The following is a 23,179-nucleotide window of genomic DNA, read 5'->3' on the forward strand; positions in this document are numbered from 1 at the left end:
CAAGAGTACTAAATATGATAATATTTTTTTAAAAAAATTGAGTAAATTTTAAATATCCATCGTGAAACACTAAAAGGGACAATAAATATGACAACAATGACCATAGAGGAAGAGGCAAAACATGATAAATTGGGCGGACACAAGATTAAAAAAAAATCAATTAATAATATTTTCTTCAAAGGTGTTTTGGACGACGTTAACTTTATATTTTCTAAAAATAAAAAATAAAATTTTGAGAAATAGAATCATGTTTTCCCTTTTTATTTTCGTCCTTACGCCTGCTGTACGATTCGTGCTGCCAGTATCATGCGGTCGACGACCTCGTTCATAGTCTTCCCCTCCGAGTCGTCGTTCTCGCGACCCCATCGTGATCCACACGGTGTTCTCACCCGTCCTATAAGTGGCCTTAAATTAGTCGGTCCCGCAGATGGTACCATTTTACCGTGGATCACGTGTTGGTCTGGCGCGCCGGGGCCCAGTCGCTGTGCTGACACGCAAGCGTGACGTGGCGATTACGACGTTGGAGTCGCCGCATCGTCACCGTCCACTCACCAGGACCCACACAAAATGGGGAAAAAACAAACAAGAAACTATGGCCCACCCTCGACCGGTGGGTCCTCTTCCCACTGGGGCCCTTCCCATCGACAAAATATACTTATTTATTCGTTTACTTCAGCGGACACATTTCAATACAACAAAAAGAAAACATTAAAAAATAAACGAGGATTTGACAATCAAGTGCCAATGTGGTCTCATGTTCAAAGTTGAGGACTTAAAATTCTAAAATAGAAATTTTAAAGTCTCAAAGTTCTATGTTTACAAGGAGAAACACATCCTCGATAAATTACATGCGTGAATGACGCATTCCGACTCGGCCTATCTCCCATAAGACACGAGAGTCACGGTACAAACCAACAAACTTTTCTTCTTTCGGTGAGAAAAGCTTCCTATACTTAGCACAAACTCCTAATTAGAGTATGTGCAAGCTTATCCAAAGTAGATAATCTTGTTTATATAGTCTTAATACATCCAAATACTACGCCACTACATTATCAATACGCGAGTGAGGACCGATCTTTTTAAGGGCGGCAATTGGAATCCATGTGTAGCTCTATTAGGTTAGAAGCATCCATGGGCAAGCAAAGAATAAAGTGAAAGGATAAAAGTATAAAGAGGAAAGAAAAAATTTGCTCAACATCTCTATCTAGCGATCTATCTATCATTCGAGTTGATGATAATATAGTTTTGATGTTCTTTTCGGTGACAATATTATTCTTTCGTGACACATGTAGGGGATCGTATGTATCCCTTAACTTTTATCATCGAAAAGAGTTATGATTCATATCTATGGAAAAAATTTCAAAAATAATTTTATTCTAATATTATTATAATTGTAACCAAAATTACTAAAATTGTTTAGAAATAATTTTGCTTCAAGTTATAATTTTGTGGCGTCGAACTCAATTTTTTGCTTAAAATAGATTTTATATTAAATTATTAAATAATAAAGACATTCCATACTTGAAAATATTAAAAGAATATTTTATTATATTTTTCTTTAAAAAAAGGGCAAAATGAGACATAATTAAAATAAAGGACATTTTTATAATAAGTCGGTTTTAATTCATTTATTGCGTCAGAGAATACCGACGAGCAGAGCGCTATTTAAACTCGTACAAGCATCGAGCAGGGCAGAGGAAGAGCTTCGAGGGCTACTTCGATCGAGCTTGCGTTGTTTCGTCTTGTTCTTCGAGCGCCAGAGATGAAGTATGTCTTGGTGACGGGAGGAGTGGTCAGCGGGCTGGGGAAAGGGGTCACGGCCAGCAGCATTGGGCTCCTCCTCAAGGAATGCGGACTCCGCGTCACGGCCATAAAGATCGGTGAGTTTATGCTCTGTTGCAACTCCATCTTCCGTGTAAAATCGGTGTTTTGATCGTCTCTTACTATGGAGGCCGTAAATATGCCCCAAAATCGATCGCCTTGGCCTGGTGGTGGAAGCCCTTAACAAATACAGCTGCTTGTTTGTTTGTTCGAAATCTTCGAATAAGCTTGTTCATCTGGTTCTGAGTTGTAGTTAAACTCTTTACTTCTCTTCAATTTGAGTTTAGCTTTTTGGTCTATTAAAAAGAGAATAGCAAAAAGAGGGCAACATCTCATGAGTGCCTGTAACTATGACTACTGCGTCGTATTAAACGCATATTCTATTCATCCATGATCAGTTCTTATTCAGTCCATCATAAAAAGTCACAGATTCAACTGAGAAAATAAGATATGCTAATAATAACAACAAATTTCTCCATCCCTATGATTCTTTTTTTTTTAAGTCTGTTTCGTTAGAGAGACTAAAGGTGATAATTTGAAGCAGTTAGTCAGGGAATGACGTGTTTTTATGTGAGATGTTTCTGCAGATCCTTATCTGAATACTGATGCTGGGACAATGTCTCCATTTGAGCATGGAGAAGTATTTGTCTTAGATGATGGTGGCGAGGTATGTTCTGTTTTTTTTTTCCCTTCTCAACCGACACATCAGTATTATGCAAAACGGATGTTTTAATTGAAGGTGGACTTGGATCTTGGAAACTATGAAAGATTTCTTGATATAAAATTAACTAGTGACAACAACATCACAACTGGAAAGATCTATCAGGTACTAGATCAAACTGTTATTCTACTGAAGGTTCTATGAGTATTTTATTTGTGAACTGTCTTGCCATTCAAAACTGCAACTTAAGTCTTTCCCTGATCATATTTGGTTTTCCATCCTCCATCGTGATGTGCGTTTCTACCTTTATCAACTTACCTGTACACTGTATTAATTTGTAATAGCATGTCATCAACAAGGAGAGGAAGGGAGATTATTTAGGAAAGACAGTCCAGGTGTGTTATCTGCATGACTTATCTAGATTACTGATTAGTTGGTTAGATCATACTCTTGCTAATTGCCTAGTATTCCTGAAAATGTTACTGTTTTCTTTCTTTAAGGTTGTTCCACACATTACAGATGCTATACAAGAGTGGATTGAACGTGTAGCTATGATACCTGTTGATGGAAGAGAAGGCCCTGCTGATGTTTGTGTTATAGAATTGGGTGGAACTATAGGTATGCCACTTGATTTTTATTACTTATAATTGGGTGAAATCTTATTATATATCGGCCAGCAACTCAGCAACTTGGCACTTTTGGTGAAATATAATTTTCAAGATGGTACCCATAGTAGTTGAGTATGCGGTGCAGGAGCTACGATCTTTTCACGGCATAATGAGAGTAGCATTCTTGATGCAGGGGACATAGAGTCTATGCCATTTATAGAGGCTATGAGTCAGTTCTCTCACAGAGTAGGTGAGAATACTTTTCATAAACACTTGCATAGAAAAATTATTTCTTATGATTAGCTTATTTGCCAAGTCATCTTTCATGTTTCTCCATATTCTTCTTTTTCCAGGATCTAGGGATTTTTATCTAGTTCATGTCAGTCTTGTTCCGGTTCTAAATGTAGTCGGTGAGCAGGTCTGGACCACACTCCATGTTTTGTATATACAATATTTTGTCTTGCCAATGTACTTAGTCAGTTAGTCCCTACAGTTATTATAGCTTTTTGATATGATTGCTTGGTTTCTATATTTGTAGAAAACTAAGCCTACACAACATGGTGTTCGGTCCCTAAGAGGTCTTGGATTGGTACCAAATATTCTGGCCTGTCGGACTACCAAGGTTTCCACTCAGCACACCATCTATCATCTCCTTCTGAGACTCCTTTATCCTAATGCTTCTTTGTGCACTAACTGTTCCCTTCTTTCTCTATGCTTTGCCAGCCACTGGATGACAACATAAAAGAGAAGCTTTCACAATTTTGTCATGTTCCAGTATTACTTTCTTTAGTTTCAACACCATACTTTTCTTTGCAACTGATGAATGCTATTGTTTCCAAATGCTAATTGATAATGAATTGTATTTCCAGGTTGAAAATATTATTACACTCACTGATGTCACAAACATTTGGCACATTCCTTTGCTGTTGAGGGTAGGACCTATAGTCATGATACAATTTAGTCGACTCATTTAGATGACTTATTCTATTTGCAACTTGCATTAAAATGAAGCTGTTTTCTCCTGTAGGAGCAGAAGGCACATGAAGCTCTAATAAAGACATTGAACCTTCAAGGGTCGGTCTACTAATCCTATCTATTCCAATGATATGAAATCCCTTTTTTATCTGCTTAAAGCAGATACAAACAGATTTTATTTTTTTTATTACTAACTCTAATACTTGCAGGATAGCTAAGGAGCCTTTGTTGGAAGAATGGTCTGTTCATGCTAGAACTTGTGACGCTTTGCATGATCCTGTGGGTCCTCTCAGTTTCTTTCTGCTTTTCCTCTTATTCCCTTTTATCTCTGTGGCTTAGTTTCTGATTTACTTGTAGTAATTTCATCATTTATTGATATTTCAGGTCAGGATTGCCATAGTTGGAAAATATACTGGCCTTTCTGATTCTTACATCTCTGTATTGGAGGTGAATACTCTCATTACTGATTATGCATATCCTTGTTCCTAGGCTTGTGCAAGATAGTTAAATTCTGGCTATTTTCTGGAAGGCTTGACATCTATTTATTTATTTTCTAAGGAATTTTATTTTTTATTTCTATAATTCTATTGTTCATTTGAGGGCACAAAAGTGACGAAAAATAATACCCAAGCGCTGCTAGATGAAGGGTTAATGTACTTGTCATGATGATCTAGGAAAGGATAACAGGACTTTATACATAAGCATGGTGCATTATCAAAAGGAAATGATGGTTGATTTTGCACTGCACTATGTCTGAAAGCATACATACTAAGAGGCCGAGCATTATGAGATCCTAAATTTTTAATAGAAGCCCTCAATTTATACGCTCCTTGAAGAGAATTCACAATTTTATCTAAATTTGTGGTATTGTAACAGTGATGTTATCAGGCAAGAAATCATTCATTCTCAGCAGGAAAACATATATTTTTGGGCTAATTACTGTCTACCCCCTTCAATTAGGCATGTTTTCCACTTTGTCACCTCACCTTTTTAATTAATTATTATGTTTTAAACTTTGGCCAGCTATTTTTAAGGTATATTGGTATTTATGTGGAACTAATGAGGTGGTAAGTTAGGAAAAATGATGAGTAATGGTGGGAAAAGTAATGAACCAAGATAGCAAAATGTGAGAATAATCATATGAGTTGGTTTATCCACAAGTTAACAAATCTATTAATGAGATGAAGGTAGAAAACCCGCAAATGGACAGTCACAAGAAACTAAACCCAATTTTTTGCTACTCTACCCTGTGAATTTTTATCAGTGCATTTCATTTATTTTCTCTCAGTTGGTGTGTTATCAATGCTAATTATATTTGATTGCAGTGTTTAACTCGAACATATTTGCAGGCACTTTTGCATGCTTCCACTGCTTGCAAGAAGAAACTTGTGGTGGACTGGGTTCTATCTTCTGACCTGGAAGACAATAGTACCCTAGAAGTATGTTTAATGTTCATTAATTTTTATCCTGCTTTTATCGTTAGTTTGACATGACTGGACTATTGCTACATGCAGGCACTTGAACTTCACAAGGCAGCATGGAAACGGTTGAAAGTGCGAATAATTCCTGTTTTTACCATCTGATATTAGATGCACAAGACAATTTGAAATGTCAAACTTTTAGATGTTTGAATCGTCAAATTCTTAGTTGTGCTTAGTGTTATTACTAGCTCATGCTGCTTCTTTTGTACCTATCTAATTCTCTCTTAACTAGGGTGCAAATGCTGTCCTAGTCCCAGGAGGTTTTGGAGACAGAGGTGTGGAAGGAAAAATTCTTGCTGCTAAATATGCCCGTGAAAACCATGTTCCATTTCTTGGAATTTGTCTTGGCATGCAAATTGCCGTGGTGGAATTTGCCCGGTCTGTGATGAATTTGCAGGATGCAAATAGCACAGAATTTGACCCTGACACAACAAATCCCTGCATAATTTTCATGCCAGAGGTGATTAGTCTAGCTGCCAGTTTATTTTATTCTATTATTCACAGCTTCTGCTGTCTTACATCTCTGAGAATGCCAATTGAAGGGCTCACAAACTCATAAGGGAGGTACAATGCGAGTTGGATCAAGGAGAACATATTTCGATGTTACAGATTCCAAATCTGCAAAACTGTAAGCAGACAATGAGAAGTTGAAGTTAAATAAGTGTTCTTTTTTGTCTGTAATCTTCTCTCAGCTGCTTATTAGAGAAACAACTAACTCATAGCTTCTATTTAGGTATGGCAATCCTAACTTTGTGGACGAAAGACATCGACATAGATATGAGGTCTGTTCATATACAAAACTTTTATTAAAATGTTCTGAATTAACTAATTCTGTATAATTTTGTACACAGATAAACCCTGACAAGGTTGCAGAATTTGAAAAAGCTGGTCTTAAATTTGTTGGTAAAGATGAAACCAGAAGGCGCATGGAGGTACACAATGCTACATCTAATAGCATCACAGTAAATTTTGTTAGGCAGATAACATATTCTTATGTTGGTGCAGATTGTTGAATTGCCTAATCATCCATATTTTGTGGGTGTCCAATTTCATCCAGAGTTCAAATCAAGGCCCGGAAAGCCTTCTCCTCTTTCTTAGGTAACCTTTCTTAGTTCAAATCAGTAGTTTAATAACTTTTTATGCTGAATTTCTATCCTCAATCCAATGTTTATGGTTCTTTTTCACTTTTGATGTTTGATATCTCCTGTTTCTCATTGGTTTCACAATGAGCTAGCTCTCATATACATCTCAATATTGGATAGAACAAAGATATGCTGCCTCTACAAATAATTTCATAAACTCAACTTGAATTTTCTACAGGACTGGTCGAGGCTGCATGCGGAAAGCTTGACTGTCTGCCGCTAAACGCTGCCCATTTTAGCAACTCGCCCAAAAGAGCTATGTCCCCTCCAAATGCATACAAAAATGGGAACCCGAAGAAGCCGGCTAAGAGCTTTTCACATAGAAAAGTCTTCCCCAATGTCAATGGTGTGCATGTATGATACATGTATATAGGCGAGTTGTCTTAGTTTTCGACAAAAAATTCGCACTAGTTGGCTTAGGGTTTTAGCAATGTGACAACTATGTGTGTTGGTTGACTATAAGTCAATGTTCTAGTTGATTTTCCTTTCTTACAGTTTGGAAAATATATGTCTTTGTCCAATAGATTTTGGTATATTTAACCTTATCCTCCTTGAATTATATCACAGTCAAATCTTCTTATTTTCTTTGTGTGTTGAAGAGCTGACCGTCAAGTGGCTAGTAGGTGGGATAGATTTTTTTAAATTGATTATTTGTTCCATTGTAATAAATCTATCATTTTCTTCCGCAAAAATTGAAATTCTCCACCCCAACGATCTCACACGATCAGGTCTCACGATCATCTATGAGGAAGTAAATCGAAGAAGTTGCAGTTGACTACTACAGAAAGATATTGTCTTGGTTTTGTTGAGATTCGATCTTTGTCCAAAAAATCTGTCATTCTCTGACCAATTGGACATCTGCGGAGACAATTTGATTGCGATTAATGATAAATCTCAGTGACTAGCTTCATTGACTATCCCAGGGTAAATCGGGAAGTGGGGCCAGTGCCCAGCATCCTTTGATTGCCCACATTTAGAGAAAAATTCCTACAAATATACCGGAAAATTGTAATTTTACAAATACACCCACGGAAGTCTTTCCATCGGCCACCCAGATAAATCTATTTGATTGTGATTAATAATGATATAGAAGGATGCAATTTTCTTAAATAATTGAAATTAACATAATGATGGAGGGAATTGTGAGTCTCCAATAATCCAAGTCGACGTTTAACGGGCCGAGATAATTGGGCCTAACTAAATAATGGGCCGGGTATAAAAAGATTCTTAGCGTGTTCTCTCTCTCTATATTTAGATCCAATCATTCTCTCGTCGTGTCCAAACTGTAGGTCAGGAGAGTGGGCGAAAACCCTAATCCGGTTATTCTCGCTCGCGGTCTCTCGTTCGCCGCGATGTCGTCGAGGCAAACCTACAGCTATGGTGGGATCGGCGACAGCTACCGCTCAAGCTACGGAGGGAGCGCGTACGACGGAGCCGGCCTCTCCTCCATGTACGCCTACCGTACGTCCCCGCGCTTGCCCAGCGTCGAGACCTACTCGGCCACCGACACGGCCTCCTTGTACGCCGACAAGCTAGCCGCGGTCTACTCGAAGCAGGGTCTCGGCACCTCCAGCAACTACTCGGCGGCCACCTCATCGCTGTACGGAACCTCAGCCTACGATCCTTCTCTGCTCGCCGGAACCAAGCGCTCTATGGAAGGTTGGGACATATTATTTTCCGATGATGGCTTTCATTTTGACGCCGCATAATAACTCTAATACCTGTATAACAACTGTTGGGAAAAGATTACATGCGAAACCTACATTAACGCGGTAATGTAGATCCACTTATTGTCAGTAAGCCAAAGGTTGTTACTTTTGTGGTCGTATAGTCTGTGATTCATCACCCAAAGCAGAATGAATATTGTTTCTTCTCTTTCCGTTGGTAGATATGTTAATCTGCGGCAGCTGCAAAATTTTCTTGCATGAAATTAAATGGGTTTCCATGGTATCTGGCCACTAATGTTCTCAGAGTGGTAGCATAAAACATCACTAAAGGCATCTTCACATATTACTAACTTGTTAGAACACATTTAGTGAATTAGCATAGTGCTGAATAGGAAATGGAACACAATTACTATTACTATTGCACTAACTGACTTTTTCATCATATTCCCTCAACAGTAGTTCCATATCATTTCAGCACATATAATTTGTGCGTATAAAAGGTGATTGTTTCTGTATATACAAAATGCTCTTGGAATCATGGGTTTGAATTAGTTTATACCATTATCCGTTGGACTGATATTTACTGGGATAGTGAAAGCAATACCATGTTCCAAACTGTATTGCTAAAGAAGAAAAGACCTTTTGGATCTTACTTTGCTAGTATTAGTATTTTCTTGGGCAGCAAGTATCGGTGGGCTCGACTGGTATCTAAATATAAGCCGTACTATTTGCTAATTGTTCTTCTAGTAGCCTAGATAAAATACATTTAATTGCCAAAGCTTGCTATAGAATTGTTTCTTATCCAGAATGTTTTTATATTAAACTTGAATGTATCTTATTTGTGTATACACTATGTTTATTTGATCCCTACTTGCCACGGTATTCTCTTAATTGCTAGTTATCTACACCCATAAATACTCGATTACTATTTCTGATTTAAGTTAGATTATTATGCTATGTAATATTTTTTCTGTACATAATGCAATTAGATAAGTGAAATTCTGACTTAGGTTATCTTATGTTTTTCCATTAGTACTTTGACCTTTCTAAAAGTTTCTTTGAAAATTTCATTTCATTTATTATTTAGTTAGATGTAATGGGATATCTAAGCATAATTTAATGAAGTATATCATATACTAAACATGGTGTCTTATATTATTTTTTTGTATTATGTATATATAGCTTTCTACCATCAGACACTTCTTGGAAGTCATAACAGTTTTGGGGAAACTGAGGCTTTATTTTCTTCAAATTCTTTGATCAAACGCCCTAGATTTGAAACTGGAAGCAATCTTCCTATATATCCTCAGAGACCAGGAGAAAAGGATTGTGCTTACTATATGATGACAAGAACCTGTAAATTTGGAGAAGCTTGCAAGTTTGACCACCCTTTTTGGGTTCCTGAGGGTGGAATACCAGACTGGAAAGAGGTGATAATTGGTTAATTTATTATGATTTTGTATGATAAATACAATTTAGTCTATGATCTTACACATAGGCATATGTCAGTTTGATTATTTTTATTACGTTGTCAATATTTATTTTAAAATTTCTATATATTTTGGTTAAGAAGATATATGTAATTGGAGTCTTCTATTATAATCGTTTAAGGCTCAGAATGAATTTTTTGGGTGACCATCAGTTCCAAGGAAAATAATTGACTCCTGTTGACTTTTTATTGTTTGAGGTGAATAAATATAGCACCAATCTGCATTTTTTTTTAAAAAAATCTTCTGTGAATGTAGTATTCATAAGCCTTATATGTTGACTTAGCTTTTGGGTTATTTCTAGGACATCCTAATCTAGTACAGTCATGTAGTTCTGCTAGAAAGGAACTTTTTATGTTTTAAATTCTATGATGTATACTGGCCAGCAGCAAACTTCAACTCCATATCATTCTGACTCAGATATTTGATGTGGATGCAGATCCAATTGTCTTTGTAAATTTTTTTTTTACATGTGACCAATAGAAATGTTAAGTGCCACTGGAAACTGTGTGTTGGTATCCAACATAAGTACGGAGGGGGTAAATGAAGAGCTCAAATATCAAAGTTTGAACTCTGTTGTTAAGCAACATGAATCACATATACCTTGTCTTTTTTTTTCCTCCAAATTTTCACAAAACTCTCAATATAACTTCCTAGTGTTATTGTATGTGTCCTAGCTATGCATATGTTGGGCACTCACTCCAATGCTTATTATTTTAAGCTCATATCTAGTGGAATTTTCTGTCTCTGTGCGAGTATCTACATTCTGGGTCATAAACAAGCAATTATCCTGTAATTAGGTTTATGTTCATGTCTATTAGTGGGTTGCCTTATTAATTGCACTACTAATACCTTATTATACAAGGACTAATGATATTTTAGTTTGCATATTTACCTAGATACTGGATGATTTGAGGATCTCCTCAGTATCTAGAGTTTGTTTCTTAAAGGATGTAACTATAGCAATGAGGCATGAGTTATGCCACTATGCCTAATATTTAACATCTTAAAAATGCTTAACATGTTCATTTATCATACGTGGATGATTGTGCAATTTGAACAATTTTATAACATTACATATTTTAGCTATTTGAAAAAAATATGTCAACCTTTATTCAGAACAAGACCATTGATGCCCTTAGCTGTTGTTCCTATTGAATGATTGCAATTTCACATTCTTTAAGCTTGCAGTAAAGAGTTTGTTATATGTTTGCTGATTTATTATCAATTAATCCACTTGTTGCTCACAGGCACTTGTTAGAATACTGAAGTAATTGTTTGTCTCAAATGATCATATTGTTACCTAGCTGATGACTGTATTTTTTGTTAGTCTTTTGGAATCTCCATTTTCCGCTAATTAAAAGCAAAGGCCTTCACTTACCTAGGCCATAACAGTATAGTGTGGTCTGCGCTTTGATGAACTGAGTTTTAACCAATTGAAATTAGATCTTGGATTTTGGTTTAGAATGTTCACGATCTACTTGGAGTTCGTCCATGCAAGAAGCAAGCTACATTCTTCTGCTGCTGTGAACTTCCCTTTCAAAAGCAATTTTTGGAAGAATGTTTTCAACCTTAAAATTTATTGCATCTCAATTTTATTATCTTTTCTTGATTTATGTAGTTTCTAAAGGCAAGGTGGAAAAAGGAATTTAAGTTTCTACATCATACTGGCTAAATTTTATTAGAATTTTTCACTTTCTAGTAACCAAAGAGATTAATTTTTACATGAAGCCTTTTAAGCTTTAAAATCCCTAGCAGGCCAACATACAAGCAGCAGAAGAATGGGTACCATCAGAGAGGTATTTTAAATACTAATAGAAACTGGAAGTTATCAATGGATAACCTCTGGAAACCCTTGTGTACTAAACAAGGGTAGTGGATATGCAAGTAGGAAAGAGCGAAGTCTTAAGGATAACCTTCCTTCTAGTGGATGCGCTTTCAAGAAAGAGCGATGTACTCGTGATCCTTCTCTTCCTGTTGTCTCTCTCTTTCTTTTCTGATAGGGATTTACTCTGTCAGTTGGACTCGGTAGATATCCCCCCTGTACTTGTGTTGACATGACATGGTATGAGTATTAAAAAAGAGTCTGAGCAATTATACTCATCTGTGAAAGCAAGGGGAGGAAAAAGTGACTGAGAAAGCTTGCCTACCTTGACTTTGCAAGTGTTTCATTGGTGTTGTACATGGAGAGGGAGAGAAGTTCATTGTTGGTGACATTGCATGGGGGAGGTGGTGTCAATTGAGAAAAGAAGAGGAATTCGTTGTGTGGAGCTCGGCTGTGTTGCATTGTTCGCATTGAGGGGAGGGCCTAAATGGTTGAGGACTATGGCCATATAAATTTTATCATGTAAGTTATTAATTATTATAAGTTATGTAACCTATGCAAAAGGTTATATTATAATAATTTAAGTTATATTAACTTAAATTATAAGTGTTAGTTATTGTAACTTATATTGTTATGTACATAACATATATCACTTAAGCTACTAGTTGTATAACGCTAATTATTAGGGTGAATGGCTATAGTATGACTTATAATATCCCATAAATTAGGGTTTGATTAAATACCATTGACTTAAATTATGTACATTATGATTGGCTGTACATTAATGGGCAATATAACTTAATATATATTATTAAGTTAATAGATTAAATTTAGCTATATTTATATTTTAAAGATTTGTTATGTCCCTATACTGATGTTCTAAATTTAGATTCTTTTTCTATGAATCCTTGTATTTTCATAAAAAAATCATGTGTTTGCGTGTTGGAACCATACCCTTGTTAGATTAATTTAAATTATATTATTAATTTAATAGATTAAATTTAGCTATATTTATATTTTTAAGATTTGTTGTGTCCCTATACTTGTGTTCTAAATTTAGATCCTTTTTCAACAAATCCTTGTATCCTCATCTAAAAAAAAGTTCACATGCTTGACTGTTGGAACCATACCCTTGTTAGATACTCGAACACAAGTCTGAGAAATAAAACTGATGGATATCTATTTTTTCAGTGAAATTATTTTCACATTTTTTCACATTTGCAATATATCTCATTTATTGAGTTTGATTTTTTTGTAATGCTCTCTGGAAGTTGGGAAGTTAGTCATGTTGTTGGTCCAAAAGCTTTTATTTGATCTTTAGATGCTTAGAAAGATTTCTTGCTGGGCATTTATTGATTAGATTGTATATTTTCTTTCTTTTTCCAATGTTATTTTATGCAGATTCCTCTTGTCCCCACTAGTGAATCTCTTCCAGAAAGACCAGGAGAGCCTGATTGTCCTGTTAGTAGTTCTTGATATATACTCAATTTCTGTTTGCTTTGATTGCCATTAAAACATCTTTGTTATATATTTCCTTTTTCACTTGACATGTAGTACTACATGAAGACACAAAAATGTAAATTTGGAATCCGTTGCAAGTTCAATCATCCGAATGAAAAATTAAATGGTTCTGCAAATGAAGTATCTTTAGGGGTAAGTAATATTTTATTTATTTTGATTCTTTTGAAAATTCTTTTAATCCAAGTGTACTCTTCCTTGATCTTGCTTGCTGCATTTCTTTTTCACATGGGAACTCTCCTAAACTGCAGGCTGCTGAAACTACTGATGTTTCAACCTTGCCTGAGAGACCAACTGAACCTATATGCTCGGTAAGTTGCTTTATTTGCAATCTTTTGTAAATCGATGTGTGTTTAATCTAAATTACACCCTGCTTCAGTTTTATATGAAAACTAAAAGCTGCAAGTTTGGAGCAAATTGCAAATTCCATCATCCAAAAGATCTTCAATTGCAATCCAATGAACAAAATGGTGTGCAAGACTTATCAGGACAGCATGTAGAGGCAACTGTTGGTGTCTCATTGTCAAATACACACATCCCAGTCACCCCTGCTTTATTGCATAATTCAAAGGGATTGCCTATTCGACCGGTAATAGTTTGAAATAAAACTTGTGAATAGCAACATGGAGATTTTGAATATTGAGCTTCATTATTTAATTTCGTATACAATCAGATGGTTGTTCAGGACAATTGCGATCTTTGTTCTGCATAAAGAATAGGAACCTGCTCCAATCTTTATAGTATGTAATTCTTTTTTTCTTGTGTCGTAGGGAGAGCCAGATTGCCCATTTTACCTTAAAACTGGAAGGTAAATTTCTACTTTCAGCAGTTGCAGCTTTTGTTAGACTCAATCTTTGTTCTTTGAAGGAAAACTCAACCATCTTTTTTGTTGTCTTTCAGCTGCAAATATGGAGCTACTTGCCGTTTCAATCATCCGGATAGAAATGGTATGCATTTTAAAGAAATTTGCCTATACTTTTCAATGTAAGTTTGCCGATTCTTGAATTACAAAATCACTGAACTAATCTCTTTCTTGTGGTTTTTTTTTCTTTTCCAAAGCAATTAATCCATCATTTGTGGCTGGCCTGGCACCAACTGTTCTGCCATCTGCTGCTGCTAGTCTTTCACTTGGAGTCTTGAATCCAACTGCTAATTTTCTTCAAAATATAGATCTGCAGACAGCCCAAACATCAGTAAGAATAGGATGAACTGATGTGTCTCTACATGTTGCTATTTAGTCCCATGTGTGAGATATCATTTTTTTTGTTGTTGCAGCTTGGCATTCTTCCAACTAGCTATCCTCAAAGGCCTGGGGAAATAGAATGTGATGTACGTTAACTTTACCTCCTTTTAGACTTTGTAAGGAACCACAGTATGATAGGAATCACAACATCTAGATTTTAAACCATTGCTACTCTGCTCCCTGTTCTAAATACTTTTATGGTCTCCTCTCCTTGGTCTACTTGTATACTCTTTTAGATGCAATAATGCATTTCTAACATATTTGGATGCTTTTGAGTTAGCATTTTTTAAATGCATCTATATATGCACTTTGAATTTATAACAAATCTAGTCTAGAAAATCTTATGATTAATTTTTTGATTAAATCTTCAAGTTATTATCTTCACATGACAAGTCAATCATAGTGCTATTTCTTGTATAAGACAACTAATGTAAAAATAGATGGAAAAGAAGGATTTGAATACGATTTTATTTATTTGAAAATAAAATTTATGGTAGATCCCCTTGACAATCATTGTGGCAACTATTATTGAAAAATAAATTATATAGTAAGTTAGTAACTATATTGATACAAGAAAAAATGTATGATATTGTTGTTACTTAGTGTTACAGATACTGGTAGTGTAACAAATGATTTTCCTATAGAACCTTTACATCAAAGATTAGCTATAAGCTCTACCTATTACATCAGTATTGGAGAAAGTATCAAATGATATTCAAGATGAATCTCTTTGGTGAATGCTATGCGTAGATGAAATTTTGCTAATTGGTAAAAATGTAATTAGATTAAATTGAAGTTTGAATAGTGGAGCAAAATTTTAGATACAAAAGCCATTTAAGATAATTAGAACCAAAAGTTAATATGTGAATTGTAGTTTAGATAAGAGGGATGCGAGAGATAAAATGGACAGATCCAAGAGTTCTATATATCTTTGGATATATTATTCAACAAAAATTCTTTAATGGATGAAGACATTATTAAAAGAATAAAGAATTAATGGTCAAAAAGGAGAGTAGCTCTTGGATTCTAGTGTTGTTAGTCATGCCCCTCTTAGGCTGAAAGAAAAAGTTTATGAGATCTTGATATGGCTCGCCATACTTTATGAATCATTTTTTTTTGAAAGCAACACAAAAAAAGTAAAGTTTATAATAGAGATGAAAATGTCAAGATAATTGTATAGAGTAATATAATGGATAAAATGAGAGAAGATGGGAAGAGATGGTATGAGTATGTTCAAAGACTGCATGTTGTATTTTAATATTTTATCTATTAAAATGATTCAATTTATAATATATTAATATATTTTTCAAAAGTTTTTTAATGAGTTGTGTTTATAAATAATTAGTCAACTATGGCCTGGCTTGGTAACTCATCAAATAGTGCCATGCAATGCATTAAGTTATGAGTTGGCATAGATTCTACATTAAAAAACCCTTCTAGACAACTACATATGCAGTCATCTGTTGCGAGTTCTATTACATATACTATACCACATCTGATTCCAAATGTGGGGCTGGCTTTAGTGAGGGAGATCAAATGGTCCGAAGCTGCCTATTCAGCTATCAGCTTGAGTTGAACCATATCAAATAAAAATTGAGTATTACCTGCCCTCGTCCCCTCTGAATTAATGAAGTCTTTTAAGATGTTTTTTTCCCTCTTGATTGTGAGATACTTTTGTAAACTAAACATTTGATATGATAACTTGTTACGCTAATTGAACACTTGTTTGGCATGTGTCTAATTATATGCTTGCTACTTAGATGATAACTTTACATTATTGTGGGATAAGGGCACCTTGGTGCACGAAACTCCTTACAATGCAAGATTCCGAGGAAAGGTCTATTGTATCCTTACATTATTGTGGGATACTTTTTTGTAATTTGTTACTTTGTTATATTTCTTGTGCTTTTTCATTACATGATTACCTATTTTTATGAGGAATTAGTGATTGGATAGGTTGATTAGTACAGTCTGTTATATACATGTTAAGCATTTTTATAACAAAAATTATTCAAAGGCATATGCCCTTGGATATGTGCTTCTAGTAGGTTGACCAAATGTTGCTTGCATTTTTTTTAAACCTCACTTAGATGGTTCATGAAATATTGGAAGTACCAATATTCAGAGTAGAAAAAGTTAATAACTACAAAAGTTTGTGGTCAATATAGCAATTATCCATGCTTGAAGATACTTGTTCCATCTTGGCCTAGTTTATTTTTGTTTCTTAGGATCACTACTCATTGCTTTTTCTGGTCAACATTTGCCTTTTTCTCACGTTGGTGCTTTAGTGATCATGATTTTAGCTCTTTGGTCAAAACTGTTTTGTTTTCTTTGACATTGACCTGCTGTCTTGATACAGTACTATATGAAGACTGGACTCTGCAAGTTTGGTGAAAGATGCAAGTTTCACCACCCTATTAACAGGTCAGCGCCAACATCTGGATTACATCAGGCTTCTGAGCAAACTGTAAAGCTTACTCTTGCTGGGTTACCAAGAAGACAGGTATTATTGGGAAATCATCATTTTGCCTTTCCTCTATGAAGCTTTTTAAAAAAAGTTTTTCTGCTTGTTTATGTAGTTTGGATCTATAACAATTGCTTCTCTCTCATGCTATTTATATATCATTTTCAGATGTCTATCAATATTTTCATATACCTTGTTAGTTTTTGATTATTTATTATTTTATGTTTGTGATTTAACTTTTTGACTTCTGTCCCCCATTCTACCAGCTTGAAACTTGTTCTATTTTGTGATTGGTTTTGAGTTTAGATTTAATTAGCTGTTTATTAACAAGTTCACACACTGAAATTTAGAACAAGCTACTCTTTTTGGTGTGGCTAAAGATTACCTACCCAAGTCCTGTATGAAGTGAAACTGGGCATACGATCGACTTCATTAGATCCATGAAAAAATGTATAATTGAATTACTTGCAAATAAATGATTTATTGAACGAAAGCCATAAATAGTGCAGCTTTTCTACTTCAACTTTGATCGGTCTTTGCTCTGTAATGGTTGATTGTCATTATACTAGAGATTCTTTTTATCATGTGCTCGTTCTAGTTTAAAATTTTCTGTTATTCTTTGTTGTGCTACTGGTTAATTATTTTGTTTTTAATAATCAAAACTTAGAAATACTTATGCCATGAGAATTCTTGAATACTGGTTAAGTGCCTTATTAATGAACTTTGCTTTTTTTTGGCAGGGCGCAACTGTTTGTGCGTTCTACATGAAGACAGGCACATGCAAGTTTGCTGCGGCATGCAAATTTGACCATCCTCCTCCAGGCGAGGCCATAGCTCTGGCAACTGTTCAAGTGACTGGTGGAAATGAGGCTGCCTCCGCTGAGGAAAAATGAACATAGGTAGTGGAATAGGTCACAGTAGCATGTGTTTTCTCTGGGAATCTCACTGTTGTCTCTAGTTAATTAGCTCAACTATGTGAACTGGAAACAAAAAAATCACTGGGCGTCTCAGATTTGTCTTTTGCAAGTTTTGATACTTTTCCCTGCCCGTTAAAACATTTGTTTTCTCGCTGTATCATGCGTTGCATGAGTATGCATTTGTGATTGTAATCTGGACTGTGAAACACTAGTCGATCCATTTCATTATCCTGTATGAGTTTTCGTTGCCATGATTGTACCGTGGTTGTCCTTCAATTGATGACCAAGCTCGACTGTGATTTTAAGTTAGGCAATCTGTCTGTTATATTTTTAACTCAAAGGATGCAGATACGCGCACGTAGGTTAATCTACCTCGTATGTCTAGTGACATTTTCACTGATTAAACGGGCTGGGCTCTCTCGGGCTTGGCCCAATCCAGTCCATCCATTCTTGTTTGGGCCATAGTCGGCCTGATCCAGCGTGCTAGTCACAGGCCGACATTGAATTTTGACCAGTTTGAGTCATACTTGGCTCGACCTGTGGTTGGTTGGTTGCTCTGATCGAGGCACCGTCGGGGAGTCCGACGACCTCCCAGTTTACGTCGGGACAAGCTTGTGAAATTGGGGGGACGGTGTAGGGCCCGAGAAGACCGCCGGCGATGATCCGGTTTGCCGCCTCCGTCGTGTGCAGCACGTCCCACCATATCTTCTTCGACGGGTCTCCGCAAACGCTGCTGCCTTCGTCGCCGCACTGCACCGTAGCATTCAATCTGTCGGAGCCGCCATGGTATCCACAGCACGCCGCAAGAACAGGCTCCTCGAATCCTGCATTCGTTCGTTGCGGCGTCCAGTTAATGATTCCCCGATTGATCAGTAGTAATTTGATGAGCTTACCGTAGTCGTAGGGAGAATCAAAGATTGCCATCGTGGCGTGGTAGACGTCGGCGTACAAGATGGCCACCTCCCGGTGCCGGCGCCGGAGCCGCTGCAACTCCTCCACCAGCAGGCGGTTGTGGCGGATGGCGAAGTCGTTGAGCCAATTTATGCACCCGGTTCGGGGATCGTAGCTCTCTTGCTTTTCTCCCTGGAAGATGTTCAGGTACCTGGGGCAGCAACCCATCGGAAAGCTCCCCGGCACCACCATCGTTCTCGCGCCGATCTCGATCAGTTTCTGGACGACAGACGGCTGAAATTTTTCACTCTAATCTTTGTGGAGAAAGAAGCAGATTTGATTGAGCTCACGTCTATGGCGGAGCCGATTGCGCTGACGACGTCGGGAACGAAGGTTGCGATCTCGCAGGCGCTTCGGTTTTGGAAGAAGGGGTTGTTGTAGTCGTTGGCTCCGATCTGTCCCACCGAGAACAGGGCGTTGCTCAGGAAAGCGGCGCAGTCCGAAGTGGAGGAGCAAAGCGAAGGCAGGAGCTGCTCGAACCAGCGGAGCTGCACGCTCAGGGAGTTGTTGGATGTTAGATTCTCTATTCCTCTCGATAAGAAATAGTCGACGTCGAGCGCTGTGGCTCCGGCCACCGCAAAGTTGGCTCCGTGCCTGAAGTCCTCTGCTCCACCGCCGCCGAGATACGGCTTCACTAACGGCAAACCCATTGCTTGAGCTGGACGTTGAATGAATTTAATCATCATCAACAATTCGTCAATGCATCAATTACAATTCCAACGCTAGAGTTTACCGATGAAGTCGATGATTAGCCTTCCGTCGGAAAATCGGCCGGTGGGATGGTGGAAGTAGGTCTCGCCGTAGGGAAGGCGGCCGGCGCGGCTGGAGTTGCCGGTGACGATGAGAGAGTTGCCGGTGTCGACGAAGGAGGCGCCGAAGCTAAAGATGGAGGTGTAACAGCCGACGCCGAGCTCGGCGTGAAGGCTGAGGGCGAAGAGGAAGAAAGCGGCGGCGGCGGAGACGGCGACCATGCTTGTTGGAACGGATTGACCATGTGGCCGTCGCACTGCCAATTTCAAATAAATAGCAAAAAATTAAATTATATGACGCCACGCCGAAATCAGGATAATAATAATAAAAAAATTAAGTAGAGACATCAAAATCTTTTTTTTCTACAAACAAAAGATTTAATATTAAAATATTATGTTTAAAAATAATTTAAATTTTGAAATAATTTTTTTTCTAAATTAAATATGATTAATTCATGGCCCACACACGGGAATTATGAGATTCTTCTGCAAAAAAAGGTGTATCCGCCACCTTAGCGGCCCCACACGATCGATCCCAAGACCATATGTGAGAAGGTAAATCGAAAAATTGTAATTGGTCACCGACGCGGGAATTATGAGATTCATGACAGCGCGAAAGGTTAGTGTAATAGCCGAATAGTGGGAAGGTACAGTAGATTCATTTTGTCCTCCACTATTTTTATTCTTTTCTAAAATGCCATTTTAAATAATAATTATTCGAAGAAATTATTTGGTGAGAAAAACATTAGAGGACATTTAGTTTGGAGTTTTTTTTATTTTTTATTTTTTGATCTAATTTTTAAAAAATAAAAAATATATTTGGTATGATATATTATTTTAAAAAAATTAAAAAATACATTTGATTTGTTAATATAAAAAATTATAAATAAAATAATATTTTTTAATAAAAAATCATAAAAAGAAAAAATCAATCTAAATCTAACCTTCTAATGTGCAATATAAGAAAATATCTTTCATTGCATAATCTCGATGTATGAATTTATGCACCGCATAACATGCAACTAAAATTATACATCAGAAGAGTAGTATTTCTAATGTTTCTTTGTGTCTTTGAGAAAGTGGATTATCATCGTCTACGACTAACTCTTGCCCTGTGCCATTAACTTCCATTTCATCATGCTAATTATTCATCTCGATGCTCCTAATTTATTTGATGACGAACCAAGAATCATCTATTTTTAGTATTAATTAAGCGAAATTCGAACACTTTAAATTATTTTTTAAAAAATTACAAGTGACTTTGGAACATAGAAACTATCAAATTATTATAAAACACAACTGAGATTAAGTGATACAACATTAGAAGCCATAGCCTTGAGGTGCACATCCAAAATCCAACAAATTTAGAGCTGCCACCGTAGCGGCGAGAAAGGTAGCTGCATTGATCGCGCACGCTCGACGGTTGCAAAGCCTCGACGACCAGTTGCTCCACCCCTACCCGACGCCTTTGCTTGCACCGCTCCAGTGCGCTCTGTAGCAGGCCAAGCTTAGGCAACCTGAGCGCCTCGACGTCAACGTCCAACAGGTCGGCCACCGAGCCCCACGGTTAGAAAATCGTTGCCTCAAGCGCCGCCTTCCTCCTCCTCTCCACCTCGAGCCGCTCCGCGAGCTGCAACTCCTACCAACCGAGCGCTCGAACCAGGGCCTCAACGAGGGGGTGGTGTTGAGGGGGAGCAGGCGAGGCGGAGACGAAGCGGGTGAGCACGAAGTTGACGGAGGGGTGCCCGAAGGAGAAGGGCTTTCCGCTGGGGGAGAAGGTGAGGACAGAGAGCTCATGCGCCTTCATCGCGATCCTTTGACGGCCTCTGCTGCGACATCGGCTTGCTTGCGGGAAAATCGAAAAGGAGCGATGAGGTTTGTTAGGGAGAAATTTGAAGTTGGGCGTGCAGCGTAGCGCGTTATCGTATTTTCTAATTGTCGGACGCATTTTTCATTCTCCATAAAAAATGATATTTTATCAAAAATGATTTTTCATTTTTCTGAGAATAAGATTGTAAAATATAAAACAAACTATACGTTTTAGAAAATAAAAAAAATAAAAAAAGAAAATGATCAAATTAAATGCCTCCTAAATTCTTTGATTTAACTCATTAATGTAATTTAGAAAAGTCGTTCACCAAACGCGAACAAAAGTCGTTCACCAAAAGCTATAGTTGTCAAGTTGGGTTAGGCCCACCGGGTTGGCCCGCCCTGCCAAGTAATTTAGGCGGGTTGGGTTGGAATTTTATCAACCCATTTTAAAATGAGTTGAGATGGATTAGCCCGCCTAGGCCCGTGACCCGTGTGGGTTGGCCCGCGGTGGGCTTGGATTAGCACGCGGGTTGAAAAAATTTATTTATTTATTTTAAAATTTAAAATTAAAGTAAAAAACTTAATGAATGAGTGAGTTTGATCCATTTAAATTATAATTCAAGCTTAAAAATTATAATTCAAACTTAAACCTTTCAACTTAATCAATTTAAATTATAGTTTAAATTTAAAATTTTTAAAATTTTTTTATTTTTAATAGGCCATGGGTTGGCCCGCCTAACCCGCGGCTCGCCTTGAGTTGGGTTGGGTTGGAGATTTTCCAATCCGCCAAGTTGATGGGTTGGTCCGCCCCGCCCCGCCATATGATGGATCCGCCATGGGTTGGCCCGCCCCATCATGGGTTGGCCCGTGTGACAGCTCTACCAAAAGCGAACAAAAGCCCACTTAATTATTTGATTAATTTTGACATGGACACTTAAAGGCATGCAAGCTTTAGCTTCAACTTTTATAAGCAAATTTAAAGGAAAGCTTAATGATAAAAAAATAATTAAAAATCTCTCATTTAAAAAAATGTTAAAAGGACATTTTTATATTTTAACAATAGCCTTGTGGTAGGTTTGTTGAAAGCTACTCTACTATACTCAAAATTATTTAATAATTATAGTTAAAATTATTTTAATATTGATCAAAATGAGTCTAATTTAATTAAAGTTAGTTCAAGTTAATCGAAATTGATCACATAATATTAAGGAGTAACATATTATCCTTATTAAGGAGTGGAAGCAACTTATTAAGGAGTGGAAGCAACCATTATCTATCTCAAGGAGTAACATAATAAGACACGAAGCTTGTAAATGTACTACTAATGCATTATACATACAATGACATGTCCGAATGATCTCGAGAATCCATGTCGAACTCGTCAACCTAAAAGACAACTCACTGATGGTTCACCCATCCAGGAATGGGTTTGGTTGAGATCAATGATTCATCATATCAAGGAAAAATGTGGTTTAGTTGCTAACGATAAAATTCCAACAAAGTTGTATGAAGACAACGCAACATGTATAGCTCAATTAAAGGCATTCCCGATTTGCTTCATGTATTGCAAGTATAGTTCTGAATGATTCGAAGATGTAGCAGCTATGGTCTATTTAGTAGATCGCCAAGATATAGTCGTTCCACCATATGTAAATAAATAACTTGTTTGAGATCGACCTTTATGTAGATAAGATAAATATCCTACATCAGCATAACCAATTAACTCCGAAGTAGACATATTAGAATAAAACAAGCCCAAATCCATGGTGCGTTGAAGATATCTAAATATATGTTTAATTTCATTCCAATGTCTACGTGTTAGAGAAAAAATATATCTTGCTAATAAATTTATAGCAAA

At 36.9% G+C, this 23,179-nt stretch overlaps 3 protein-coding genes and 1 pseudogene across 4 annotated transcripts; 2 read left to right on the forward strand and 2 right to left on the reverse strand.

The window, feature by feature from the left end:
- Window positions 1-1,736: 1,736 nt before the first annotated feature.
- LOC141831008 (uncharacterized) lies at window positions 1,737-6,178 on the forward strand. Of its 2 annotated transcripts, XM_074718459.1 has the most exons (17): window positions 1,737-1,880; window positions 2,409-2,488; window positions 2,561-2,647; window positions 2,827-2,877; window positions 2,983-3,100; window positions 3,284-3,340; window positions 3,444-3,508; window positions 3,629-3,712; window positions 3,814-3,864; window positions 3,960-4,022; window positions 4,118-4,164; window positions 4,275-4,344; window positions 4,450-4,512; window positions 5,415-5,504; window positions 5,580-5,618; window positions 5,779-6,006; window positions 6,089-6,178. In XM_074718459.1, exons 1-17 carry the CDS (start codon window positions 1,763-1,765, stop codon window positions 6,176-6,178), a joined length of 1,401 nt encoding a protein of 466 aa, XP_074574560.1. In that variant the 5' UTR covers window positions 1,737-1,762. The 2 variants fall into 2 exon arrangements, with proteins under 2 accessions (XP_074574560.1, XP_074574558.1); XM_074718457.1 differs by having other exon boundaries at window positions 2,827-3,100.
- Window positions 6,179-7,982: 1,804 nt separating this feature from the next.
- LOC141831003 (zinc finger CCCH domain-containing protein 8) lies at window positions 7,983-18,056 on the forward strand. The gene is made up of 12 exons (XM_074718453.1): window positions 7,983-8,347; window positions 9,538-9,785; window positions 13,069-13,128; window positions 13,222-13,320; window positions 13,437-13,496; window positions 13,565-13,774; window positions 13,956-13,993; window positions 14,086-14,132; window positions 14,245-14,378; window positions 14,461-14,514; window positions 16,788-16,931; window positions 17,633-18,056. The coding sequence occupies exons 1-12, from the start codon at window positions 8,041-8,043 to the stop codon at window positions 17,783-17,785; spliced, it is 1,554 nt and encodes a 517-aa protein (XP_074574554.1). The 5' UTR covers window positions 7,983-8,040; the 3' UTR covers window positions 17,786-18,056.
- A 154-nt stretch (window positions 18,057-18,210) lies between these two features.
- On the reverse strand, window positions 18,211-19,731 carry LOC141830984 (GDSL esterase/lipase At1g31550-like). Its single transcript, XM_074718436.1, has 4 exons — window positions 19,494-19,731; window positions 19,051-19,418; window positions 18,703-18,979; window positions 18,211-18,633 (listed from the first exon to the last, which is right to left on the reverse strand). The coding sequence occupies exons 1-4, from the start codon at window positions 19,729-19,731 to the stop codon at window positions 18,293-18,295; spliced, it is 1,224 nt and encodes a 407-aa protein (XP_074574537.1). The 3' UTR covers window positions 18,211-18,292.
- A 1,098-nt stretch (window positions 19,732-20,829) lies between these two features.
- LOC141830519 (agamous-like MADS-box protein AGL62) lies at window positions 20,830-21,316 on the reverse strand (annotated as a pseudogene).
- Between the last annotated feature and the right edge of the window lie 1,863 nt (window positions 21,317-23,179).

Source organism: Curcuma longa, chromosome 6 (assembly GCF_044706935.1).
Source record: "Curcuma longa cultivar G26 ecotype Majalengka, Jawa Barat chromosome 6, ITB_CL_G26_1.1, whole genome shotgun sequence".
Classification (NCBI taxonomy): domain Eukaryota; kingdom Viridiplantae; phylum Streptophyta; class Magnoliopsida; order Zingiberales; family Zingiberaceae; genus Curcuma; species Curcuma longa.

Bases quoted from the DNA above. Each gene is read 5' to 3' on its own strand.
- LOC141831008 (XM_074718457.1), top strand. From the start codon at position 1,763: ATGAAGTATGTCTTGGTGACGGGAGGAGTGGTCAGCGGGCTGGGGAAA. The intron at 5,619-5,778 runs GTGCGAATAATT...TCTCTTAACTAG, and splicing joins CAGCATGGAAACGGTTGAAA to GGTGCAAATGCTGTCCTAGT. The intron at 6,007-6,088 runs GTGATTAGTCTA...TGCCAATTGAAG, and splicing joins GCATAATTTTCATGCCAGAG to GGCTCACAAACTCATAAGGG.
- LOC141831003 (XM_074718453.1), top strand. From the start codon at position 8,041: ATGTCGTCGAGGCAAACCTACAGCTATGGTGGGATCGGCGACAGCTAC. The intron at 9,786-13,068 runs GTGATAATTGGT...TATTTTATGCAG, and splicing joins GAATACCAGACTGGAAAGAG to ATTCCTCTTGTCCCCACTAG. The intron at 13,129-13,221 runs GTTAGTAGTTCT...CTTGACATGTAG, and splicing joins CAGGAGAGCCTGATTGTCCT to TACTACATGAAGACACAAAA.
- LOC141830984 (XM_074718436.1), bottom strand. From the start codon at position 19,731: ATGGTCGCCGTCTCCGCCGCCGCCGCTTTCTTCCTCTTCGCCCTCAGC. The intron at 19,419-19,493 runs GTAAACTCTAGC...TTCAACGTCCAG, and splicing joins GCTAATCATCGACTTCATCG to CTCAAGCAATGGGTTTGCCG. The intron at 18,634-18,702 runs GTAAGCTCATCA...GAACGAATGCAG, and splicing joins TGATTCTCCCTACGACTACG to GATTCGAGGAGCCTGTTCTT.